The 12025-nt window shown below is 43.9% G+C and overlaps 1 protein-coding gene across 1 annotated transcript in view; it reads right to left on the bottom strand.

Annotated features, from left to right (window-relative positions):
- The window catches only part of LOC129759706 (B-box type zinc finger protein ncl-1), a 42598-nt gene extending 30812 nt beyond the window's left edge, over positions 1 to 11786 (bottom strand). The window contains exons 1-5 of the mRNA XM_055757217.1: positions 11319 to 11786; positions 2802 to 3959; positions 635 to 2692; positions 413 to 576; positions 120 to 352 (exon numbers count right to left, since the gene is read on the bottom strand). Of these exons, the coding sequence (XP_055613192.1) occupies positions 120 to 352; positions 413 to 576; positions 635 to 2692; positions 2802 to 3448 (3102 nt within the window). The 5' untranslated portion in view covers positions 3449 to 3959; positions 11319 to 11786. The remainder of the gene's footprint in view (positions 1 to 119; positions 353 to 412; positions 577 to 634; positions 2693 to 2801; positions 3960 to 11318) is intronic.
- Positions 11787 to 12025: the final 239 nt, after the last annotated feature.

Raw genomic sequence — 12025 nt, 5'->3', positions numbered from 1 at the left:
CTGAAAGAACGAGACGAGTTAGCACAAAGTTTGTTTAAGAAAACAAACATTGAGAGTCTCTGTGCTATTTATGAGTAGTAAATGTTGGATTACCATACCCTGCATCACTGGATTCTTACCTTTACGTACGGGCACTCGTACTCTGACTGTAAGTGACCATCTTTAGAGTAGCAAGCGACATGGAATCGATTACCATGGGAGTCACCAATCAGGATATCGCCTGCGTCCGAAATATCGATACCATTGGGGAAACAGGTAACTTTTTCGCTGCCGATACGATACTTGAACGTACCCTCTTCAGAAAATACTGCCACACAGTGACCCTTAAAGTCACACACGTAAAAGTCGGAGCCTTGGGAGAAACATTGCGTTATCAAACATTTAGCTTGATTGACTGTATTTAACGTCTTACCATTGATTGCTATATCGGACGGTTCGCGCATGAAGTCGCTGCAATCGAACCAATGAACCAAATTCCCATCTTCACAAATGATAAAAACAGTTGGGGAAACGCTATCAACAGCCACAATAAGCCCTTTGTTTGTCACAGCTAAGCCAGCAACGATATCGATGTATCTGAGATTGAAATAATTTTTTTTATAAAACACTTTTTTTAGCTTTTCAAAAACCTTACCGAATAGCGATCTTTTTAACAAAATGTCCGTTTTTGTTAAAAATCTGCATTCGAGAGCGCTCGTTACCACGATCACAAACCACAAATTTGGCACTGGAACGCATTACTGCTACTTTTCTTGGGTAGAACAATTGCCCCTCTTCTTTGCCGGGAACACCGAAGGAAAACTTGAACGTGCCATTCTTTTCAAAAATTTCGATGCGATGGTTGTTGGTATCGGCAACGACAATTTCCTCATCAACGCCAAGGCAGAATCCGTGCGGTGAATTAAACTGTCCCTTGGTCTGACCGAGTGAACCAAACTTGCATCGAATCTGCATAGGAGTAGCTTTAGTTCTACCATTTACTTGGAAACGGCTCATTGCCGCCATATCACCACCGCTAAGCGAAGAATCAATCGATATTGGGGTCGTTGGGAGCATGTTGCCGGAAGATGGACCAGGTAATGCAGAGAAATCGTTTAGAAGTGATAAGTTGTCTAAATTGGCATGTGGTGGCATAATTGGGCCAGATGGACCTGCCAGTTCCGGGTTGTTCAGGCCGTACTTGGCTAGCGCTTGGAAAGCATTTTGGTCTCCCGAAATTAAATCTGCCAGAGTAAAGTTAGTCGGTTGGTTATTAGTGACTGGAACAATGGCATCCGGTATTTCGTTAGATGTTTCAGCAAGGTTAGCGAGTCGATGTAGGTTATACTCGGCAATGCTGCTTAAACCGGGAAGAGTTGCGGATCCTCCCACAGGAGCAGGGGTTGCGGCCAATGGGTTGTTGTTAGCAATTGGTGTCGATGTTGGTGGTTCTGGTGTTAGAACATGTGGCAACATATAGCTATTTCCAATGTTGGAAATATCACCATCGAACGAAGATTGCATCGACGTTGGCAACGAAATAGGACTACTGGCAGTCACAGATCCAGTTAATGGACCTTGAGACAATCCACAGCTAGCGTTTGGAATAACTGGTGGTTTGTTGATCATAATACTCATTCCCGGCAGAGATGGCGGCGGAGTGGTTTCTTTTGGGCTAGATGGAGTTATTTCCGTACGGAATGATCCGAACAACTCAGGAGCAGCTTGTTCAAACTTTTCGTAGCCGGTCTGGAATTCCAACGCAAAACTGATATCTACCTTTGGAGTAGATCCCATCAAGCTGGTGAATTGGTTAGAGATCATTTTCTTCAAACTGAGCAGCTCTGGGCCATTAGCTTGATCCAATACTTTTTTGGTAAACTTCCCAGCATTTTCGATACGTTCAGTTGTTTTCTCGACTGTATGGAACATTTCCATTATCTTCAATTCACGTTCCGAATGAAGCTTTTCGAGATTCTTCAGAGCATTGTCTCTGCACTTCTCTAGTACAGCTTTGAAACTCTGGAATGATTCGTTGATCAAGTCACGAGCCGTTTCAAATTGGTTCTGCAAGTCATGCAACGAGGCATCCAGATTGCTGGTTGCTTGATTGCAAAATTCGATTTTCGTCTTGGCCTCATTCATCAGAGATTCTAACTCAGCTCTCATGGGCTTTTCAGCCTCACTGATTATTTGATAATTATGCTCCTTCCCTTTGTGCTCACCGATCAAACATTCGTTGCACACTGGAATTTGGCAATTGAAACAGAAATATTTCAAATTTTCCGGCGGATGAACGCTACAGTACAATGGTTTATGAATTGCCACTTTTTCCGAAGATTGGCGCAGCTCTTCCAACTGCACCACTTTGTGATCTTCGAAACAACGCATATAACGATGAGCATTGTCACAACTAGCGCACAGAAAGTTGGCACAATCGTTGCAACGTGAGATGGCCATTTCCTTGCTCTTGCACGAAGTGCAAGCCAACATCGAGGGCTCAATCGTGGATAAGTCGAGTACGTTGGTTAAAATGTAATCCTGGTGCAGGGCACCGATTCCCTTGGATCCCATTTTAGTTGGTTGTTTGCACGTTGGGCACTCAATCAATCCTTCCAGCTTCTTGGACTCATCCTCATTCAACATTTTTTCTAAACAGGACTCACAGAAAACGTGGAGACATGACAAAACACGAGGCGATACAAATTTATTCCTGCAACCAAAGAAAAGAATTAGTAGATATTTAGAAAATATTTTCAAAAAAATTATCAAAAATAATACAAGTATCTACGCAGGCAAAAACTTATATTGCAAATACTTACTGGCAGAGCGCACAGTCCTGCTCCATACATTCTGACAACGATCCATTTTCCAATGGAAAGCCATTCATCGATGGTACAACCACACCACCTATTCCCCCCACTTGACCAGCATTGTCGACATCAGGTTCAAGTTCATCCAGAGTGCTTCCATCAACAAGATTGAATGCGTCATTGAACAGCGTGTTTTTCGGAGCAACCACCACAGGTGGCGCATTGCTGACAACAGGCCCATTGACTGGAAGGGCAACGGGTTTCACCAACGGCACACAATCGGCTGGTGGCGGCGACAAAGAAATGAGCGGTGTTGAGCCTGGTACCATGGTGTTAGCGATGCCATTGGGGATGATCGATGGAGGAGGCACTGTTGTTGCCACAGGTACAACGATACTAGCTGAAGTTATCGGAGCTACGACGGTATTAGTTCCAATTGGCGCATTTGGCGATTCATCGCCAGGAACTACGGCCGAAGTAGCCGATTGCGGAGACGATGTAGGAGCATTGGGAGCTGCAGCGGTAATCGATTTCACCATAGTTGACGGTGGTGGAACAGGAGTCACGGAATTGCTTACGGTGCCATTGCTACCACCTGCAGAACTATTCCCACCGGTGATAGCAGTTGGAAAAGAGAATACACCAACAGATGCCATATGCAATATTTTGGTATTGGTGTTTCAAAAAAATATCTTCCGCTGATATACTCTCCTTAAGGAAACAACAAATTGACTGAAATATGGTTAGTGATTCTAAGCCTCTCTAATACTGCAAATGATATGAACAGCTTTTAAACTTGACCAGAGACCAGCTCGGTGAACTCTCTCGATATAATCCCGGTAGACGTTTATAACCCGTGTGCTATCGCTGGTCTCAATTTTTCCGCTGTCTTGGAAACTCCTACGCTGCTACTCAGTCCAACGGTTTGGACAAACGGTGGAACAAATAAAACTCTCCACAAACACAGAAAACGAGATACGGATTTGTCGAATCTATCTCGGGGTTCGCGATTCGATCAATCAATTCTGTCCGGTTGCTGCTGAGCAAGTGTTGACACTGCGTTCAAGATTGTTGATTTAACGGATTGGTTTGAATATGTTGATTTGTAAAGTAAGTTTCTTGATTAGGCCACTTCTTACTTTCAAACAAACAAGCCTAAAATCCGCGCTGTAATTAGAAAACATAAAGAAATTTTTTTTGAAAGAATTTTCTTCCTCAGAAAAAAAATTTTAAGGTATTAGAACCTAAACCCCTTGTTCAAAAGAGTTTGAGTTCCTGTATATCACAAAATCATGTTCAGGTTTTGCTCTTTTTATAAGTGTGACTTTAAAACCTCTGAATATTCCTATATGATTGAGCAGTTATACATTATTGCTAGTTTACTTTTTTTTAACGGTAATGTGCATGCGAGGGTATTGGCAGTCTTTGCCAACACTGTTATAAAGCTATAATTTTGTTCAGTAATTTTATCGTAGGTATGTATACCGTTTTTGAATCAGTGGAAACGATAAGGTATATTTATCCAATACCAGATAACTATCAGGAACAGAAAGATATAATTTTCCCAAGAATTGAGGCTTTGGATGACTTGGTAGGGTTATTAAAAAAAACCGTATATTTAAAACGGAAATTCTTGGCAACGAGAATTTAATAAAAAGTTCAACAGCACAGATCAATAATTTATCTTACGATCTTGTTACAAGTTCTTGCGCATCGTGGTAGATGATAGAATAGAAGTTGCATCCGCATGTTGTCAATAAATACAAAAGCTTGTCAAGCGATTATCGATTTCGTTTACGTAGACACTCTAACCTACTAAAGAAGGCCAATGTACAAGGTTCTTCTTGCAGCAACATCAAGTAAATTCTATCCACCATTTAACTCGTTTAAAAAACATTGTTCGGGCTCGGCCGATGGGGGGGTTCGGATTTCGAGGTATTTCTTCCCGTCTCTCGTCGACGGAATCTACCAGCAGCAAGAATGTCCAGGTAAGTCTTCGGCACTTCACTAGTCAGCTGTTCACCCGCTGGGGGAAGAATTTGTTTTCCTCTTTGGGGTAGGTTTGCGAGTAAGCACCACACAGTATGCACGTTATAGTTGCGATTTGTTTACCACAATTGCCGATTTCGGATCCACTATGAGAAGTCGCTTAGTTGGACTTAATTTAATTAGGCTTTATTGGAGATGAAGTAAAATTCCGTGCTTCTATTTCAAGGTACTGATCTATTCTAACAACTAAAATGGCTTACATACTATTGTTTGTGTCTCTCTCGGCGAAAGTTCTTATGTTGCGAGAGAGTACATATTAATGCTAGGGTACGTGTACAGAAAGTGATGTTTGCGAGCAAATGGATTAAAGTGTCAAGTGAACATAAAACTAGACACATATTACAAACAAAAACTTAGATGCTATTTCCTGACCGGTACAGTACCGATCATTCCGGCCACCTTGAAACTGCCGTTTCAAACAAATTTTGGACCAATGGATTGCGGGCTCCTCAGTGGTTTGGACCATGCGACATGGTTGGGCCAGGGTACATAGTTGAACCAGGGTACATGGTTGGACCAGGAGACACGATAGGACCCGGGGACACGGTTGGACCAAGAGACACCAACCATCTTTGCGTCGGAAAGGCAGCTGTTTACTACTTCGGCTGGATTCGAAGGCACAACTAGCACGTCGCACATCGAGGAACCTGCTTCGTCTCAACTTAGGCACTGGTGCAGAATCTGTGGACGACAAAAGAGACCCGGTAGAACGAACGGCGTAGAGTAAGGTTAGAGGAACGCTAATCACCTGTTAGCGCCCCTTTAGCGCGTTGAGCAACATTCGGTGTGCTCTACCGATCTTTGTAGACTCTGCTGTTAATACTGATGTATTTGGCCGTTCTGGATGGTGGACGATGGAATTTCGCTACGATGCATGATAGTAGGAGATCTGGAATCGACAGAAGACCCGGTAGATCGAACGATAGGAGAAAAATGATAGGAACGCTAATCACCCATTAGCGCTCCGTTAGCGCGTTGAGCAACGTTCGGCGTGCTCTACCGATCTTGGACGATTCTGCTTGGGACTGGCTTGATAAAAGGCGATGAATACTCGATGGCGAAAAACAATGATGAGGTAGAGTGGTGATTGGGAAGGGATCTATTAGCGCTCGACATGCGCGTTGAGTCACATTCGGCGTGCTCTGCCGGTCTTTGTAGATTGATCTCGTTGACAACAGATGGCGGGTATTACAGTATTAAGAAAGATCTGTAAACAACAAAGACCCGGTAGATCGAACGGTTGAAGTAAAGTTATAGGAACGCTAATCACCTTTTAGCGCTCTATAAGCGCGTTGAGCACGTTCGGCGTGCTCTACCGGTCTTTGTAGCTTTCTCTGGTCGATTGTAGGGTTGACGACTTGGCTGCTGGCGATGAGTAAGATGGTAATCCGATTCACCACTCTGACAAATAACTTGCTTGGTTGTCTCCAGTCCTAAAACAGGAACAACTCCATCTCGACTTGGATGAAGCTTCGCAATGCGACTTAGCGGCCGCAAGGTGGCGGAGCAGGGCCAGTTTTCCATGGACGAAAATTGACGTGTAGGGTCGTAGCAGCACTGACGCTTATCGGGGAAATGGAACATGCTGGACAGATTGCTGGCCACATTGTGCCCGTCTGTACCAATCTGGATAACCGGTGCGCGTTTAGCAGCGACAGTTCTCCAACGATGCGGTGGCGACTTTGAGCGTTGGGGTATACGGAACGGTGCTGTTGGCAGAACAGGTGCACAGTACTCCATAACGGTAACAGAAGGCTGCTTGGCCAAAGGGACAACGTAGCAGCAGGATCCACAGGCAGCGCCTTCTCCTTCATCGTTGATTTTGGTGTCGCTTAGAAAAGTGGCGGACAGCGAATTTCGTTGAACGACCGAACCGACGAGCAGCGTATCTTTGAGCGCGTACCCTGAGTTGAGCCCACAGGATGCGTTGAATACCACGCGTTCGTTGGTGGTTTTGCTGGCTTCCTTGAGCACCGGGTGATTTGGCAGATAGCAGTGTGGTTTGTAGTCTTCAACAGGATCGCTCTGGTGCGCCATTCCGAATTGGTCGTTACTTCCAGGAATCTTGTGGTGTGTATCTTTGGTGGAGTTTCGATGTGTGGCATTCGCTTCGTAATCTCCAAGGGTGGTTTGTGGATCCTTGGACAGAGAATGGTGGGCAGCGTATCCTTGATCGTGGATTTGAGTGGTGGAGGGTTCAACTTCCATTCTCTGAAATCCATCGGTGGTTTCCATTGGCCGGAACTCCCCAGGGATCGTTTCTAGGATTTGATCAACGGTGGAGAGGAAGCACGCTTGCGGTGCGGTGGTGGAGCTGGAATCCACTTTGCCGGAAACTGTCCAGCCGAAGAGGGTGTCCACCAAAAACGGGAAATTAGCACCAAGAGAGTGGCGTACGCCTGTGTGGAATTCATGGTAACATTCTCCACCGATGATCATGTCGATTGTTGCTGGAACGTTGAACTGAGGATCCGCCAATGGAACCTTCGGCATTCTCCAGACAGTTGAATCGATCGGGGATGTTGGGAGATATGATGTTGGTTTCTTCATGACGAGGAAATCGAGTGTGGTGGAGAAGTCGCTGTTCCTAGATACGATCTTAGCAGCTAACTTGTGCTTGATGCGCTTCACTGACTCTCCAATTCCGGCAACTGCGATGTCCACGGGGCTTTGACGGGTGGCGAGTTCGTTCGCCAGCTTCCTGGTTATGAAGTTGGACATCGCTGCAGAATCTAGCAGAGCTCTAGCAGGAATCTTTCGACCGTATCGGTCGACTACTAATAGCGAGACTGTCTCCAAGAGAACGGTTGAATCAGAATGCACGGAAAGATTTACTGTTGAGGGGCTAAGCAATTTACTGGGGCCTGGATTCGCTTGTACGGGATGTGGTTCCTCAGTAGAGAGTTGCTCTAGATGTGATATGTGGTGGTCGTGCAACATGGTGTGATGTTTTGCTTGACAAATCCTGCACAGAAACTTGGATTTGCAGGATGTTGCCCGGTGGTTTGCGCGAAAGCAATTCCAGCAAAGATTGTGCTGTGTCACCAGCTCTCGCCGTTGGGAGCTTGACAGGTTCGAAAATGCTGGACATTGGTGCAATGGATGTTGTCTCAGGCAACAGTGGCATGGCGAAGTGCTGGATTGAGTTTCGGAAGTAGCTGTGTTCACGACAGATCGGATGGGAACTGGTTTCTTCGGGATTTGTCCGGCCACCTTGGAAACGGTAGGCACTGAGGAACGATGTTGGAGATCGCTGTCCACGGATTTCAACATCCGGACCTGGTGGATTAGAAACTCGATGAGCTCTTCGTATTTCACCTCGTCCTTCTGTCGAGTATCTTGCTCCCATGCACGAATCGTCGCCGAATCCAACTTGTTTGAAAGGATGAAGATGAGCGGAGTGTCCCAATGCTCGATCGGTTCGCCCAACTTTCCCAAAGCCTTGACGTGTCGCTGAAAATCATCCACTAGTGTGTTGAGGTCTTGAGCTGACTCATACTGGATCGGTGGAAGATTGTACAGGCCTCGAAACAGCTCCTTCTTGAGGAATCGCTTGTTGTCGTAGCGCTTTTTCAATGCGTCCCACGTCGACGCATAGTTATCGGCTTGGATATCCACAGACTCAAACGGTTTTCTTGCCTCTCCTTCCAGCGACTGCAACAGGTACTGCAGTTTGTTGACGATCGGTATGTCCTCGTTGCAGTGGATCATCGAAATGAAGTTGTCGCGAAATGATATCCATCGCGATTCATCCCCGCTAAACTTCGGTAGATCGATTTTAGGCAGCCGATGATGGAAACTGGAAGACATGCTATGAGAAGTCGATGCGTGCATGATCGTCGAACTCAGAAGATGCTCCCTGCTTTCCAGCTTTGACAACAAAAAACCTTTCGCTCTGCAAAACCGATCCTCGAAATCCGCCCGGAACTCCAGATGTGTCTCGAACCGTTCTTCGTTGTCACCCATCTCGATGTCGTTTTGCACGTTCAAGAAGAGTTCGTTGCACTTGTTGAGCGCCTCCAAACGTACCGCAACCTGGCAACAATCCCGTTCATAGGTGAAATCCGCTACGAATTTCTCCACCACATCTCGTTCGGCACATGCTCGTCGTCTCGTCAGAAGGTCCGCTGCTAGTTTTTTCTCTGCCTTGCTAGCCATCACTCAACACCACTCAAATCACACTCAAAAACACCAAAACGACCGTAAATGTCACCAATGATTGACTTTCGGATGATTTTTTATAAATATTTTCAATTTATTTTTATTTCGTATAAGTTGCTATTGGTTTGACCGGTACTGTTATCAGCAACTTGTATTAATGCCACCCAGTAATGTTACAATCGCTTCAAAATGAACTCCGAAAGCGATTAGATTTTTTTCCAAAAATCCGAATTTTGAAGTGTCGCTATACTTTTGCACGATACTGTTGTCTAGCAACTTTCCCCAACTGCGTCTAAGCAATGCTTCAGTGTCTCAGTGTCCACTGGAAGTAAATTTCAATTTGTTCAAAAACTTTTAATTTTTCAAGTGTCGATATATTTTTGAACGACACTGTAGAGTGCACCACCCTAAATGCACTTGCACTTGCGCCTTGAACTGACTTTTGGCCACAAAAATGCAAGTTGGTTGAAAAAGTTATTTAATTTTTCCTTGTTGCAAAACTTTTGCGCTGCACTGTGTTTCAAAACATTTGAACGACACTGTAAAAGTTTCTCGTTTGTTTTGATTCTACGAATTCTTTAACCGACTGTTTGGCTATAATTGCGGTTTCGGTTAATTTTTTGCGCCCAATTTACAAAATTATCCGTTGGCCAAGTGATTAATTGGGCCGTAATAGTTTGTCCGCGGTGTGAAAATCACAAGTTGGCCTACCTTGGGTGTGGATTTCTACAAACCACAACTGCTATGGCGCTCGGAAGATGGCGAATGCTGATTCCTCTGCTGGACCTGATGTGTTCCTGTCCTCGAATCCGGTTCGAAGGACCAAATGTTCGGGCTCGGCCGATGGGGGGGTTCGGATTTCGAGGTATTTCTTCCCGTCTCTCGTCGACGGAATCTACCAGCAGCAAGAATGTCCAGGTAAGTCTTCGGCACTTCACTAGTCAGCTGTTCACCCGCTGGGGGAAGAATTTGTTTTCCTCTTTGGGGTAGGTTTGCGAGTAAGCACCACACAGTATGCACGTTATAGTTGCGATTTGTTTACCACAATTGCCGATTTCGGATCCACTATGAGAAGTCGCTTAGTTGGACTTAATTTAATTAGGCTTTATTGGAGATGAAGTAAAATTCCGTGCTTCTATTTCAAGGTACTGATCTATTCTAACAACTAAAATGGCTTACATACTATTGTTTGTGTCTCTCTCGGCGAAAGTTCTTATGTTGCGAGAGAGTACATATTAATGCTAGGGTACGTGTACAGAAAGTGATGTTTGCGAGCAAATGGATTAAAGTGTCAAGTGAACATAAAACTAGACACATATTACAAACAAAAACTTAGATGCTATTTCCTGACCGGTACAGTACCGATCAAACATTAATATAAACAATGCTACTGATGTTTAAGTAAACACATATATTTTGTGAAAAGCCTTATTTTGTGTTAATTGTTCATTAATTTATTCTCAACGGTTGAATCAATACGTTTCCTATGTTAGAACCTGAAGTCCTACACCCATACACAAAACATACGTAACGCTTCATTCCATTTCCTTTATATTGCATTCAAGAAATAGGAGATGAACCAACTAAAACGGAAAATCTCTATAATTAAAAAAATAATAATAATTCTAGATTTTTGAAATTGTTTAAGCTGCACACACTTCTATTAAAAAGGATACAGAGCTCTAAAACTAAACTGATTAATGAATAATTAAGATAAATTTTCATCGTATTCAAAAGTCATCACATATCATATTATCTGGAACGGACCGTACCAAAACTTATTAATCTTTTGTTAGGTACTTACATCAAATTATTGAAAATCTTATTAGAAAATAATTTCAAAAAGTTCCACTGACGCAAAGTAAAATTTTCTACCACCCTTACCCTACCATAAGAACAATCTCAATCGCACGGCCCCGGAGGGATGGCTGGATGATGTTGTTCGCTTTCATACAGCAGTGGATATCGATTTTCCTCTTCTGCTGCTGCAGACATCACGCATCGAAAATTACATAACGGCAGTATGTCAATCGTCTGGTTTTCACTGCTGCTGTAATTTGTCTAGCTCCAATAAGTTTAGATTTTCATGTTACTTCAAATTAAAACCATATTCGTCAATTTATCCATAAATCCCTATGTTTTTCACAACGGCGTAAGGACAACTATGTTGTGCAATGCCGAAAAATTGTCCTTGAAAAGGGTGTCACCACGGGTAGGTTCATGGACTAACAGTTCCACAAATAAATTTTCGCAGTTCACTTCACATGAAACTTTAAATAAAATTGATAGAACATTTCTATCGTTTCCAGTAAATACCTAACACAATCGCGAACTGTAGAAGATTCTAGTTTATCACGAAACGGTCACTTGCCACACCAAGCTTAGAGCACCTTGCCACGATGATGTGTCCTTCGTCGCCCGAAAAGGACTAACGTACAGATCCTTCCACCCATTTTTGCCCTACGGTTTGTTTGCCGTTGCTGTTATTATTGTTACTTCCGCTACTGCTACAGTGCTGATGGCTGGCCGCGCACTTTTCTCGCGTTTTTTGGGGATGATGCTCTTCTGCTGAAACAACACTGTGCTGTACTACACAAGTAAAGTGGGGCAGGAATGGGTGGCAAAGCAGCGTCGCCTGAGTGATGCCACCGCACCATACCTACTACAGAATGCATAAATGGTTCCATCCGTGGGTTTCTAACCATGTACATACAGTAAAAATCATGGAAATTCTCGCTCTCAAATAATGCTCTCGATAGTCGCGTGCTGCCTTTTGCATCGTGACAAGGTAAAAGTATCGATGCAAAGCCCACTGACTGGATGAAGAAAATTGTAAATTTTTTTTTCTAAAATCTGACTGCCAACAAAATATAATTTGATGGAAATATTTTTCTCTGTGGAACCTTTTGGCGGGCTTTACTAGCCATGCTCCCATCACTCGTTTTAGGCTGATGTCATGCTGAAACAACTAGCAACGCAACGCAACGCAACGTTCCAATAAGATTGCGTTGCATTGCATTGGT

Source organism: Uranotaenia lowii, unplaced genomic scaffold, assembly GCF_029784155.1.
Source record: "Uranotaenia lowii strain MFRU-FL unplaced genomic scaffold, ASM2978415v1 HiC_scaffold_250, whole genome shotgun sequence".
Classification (NCBI taxonomy): domain Eukaryota; kingdom Metazoa; phylum Arthropoda; class Insecta; order Diptera; family Culicidae; genus Uranotaenia; species Uranotaenia lowii.
Note: the sequence above shows the minus strand (reverse complement) of the source record. Positions and strands in the feature narration are given on the sequence as shown.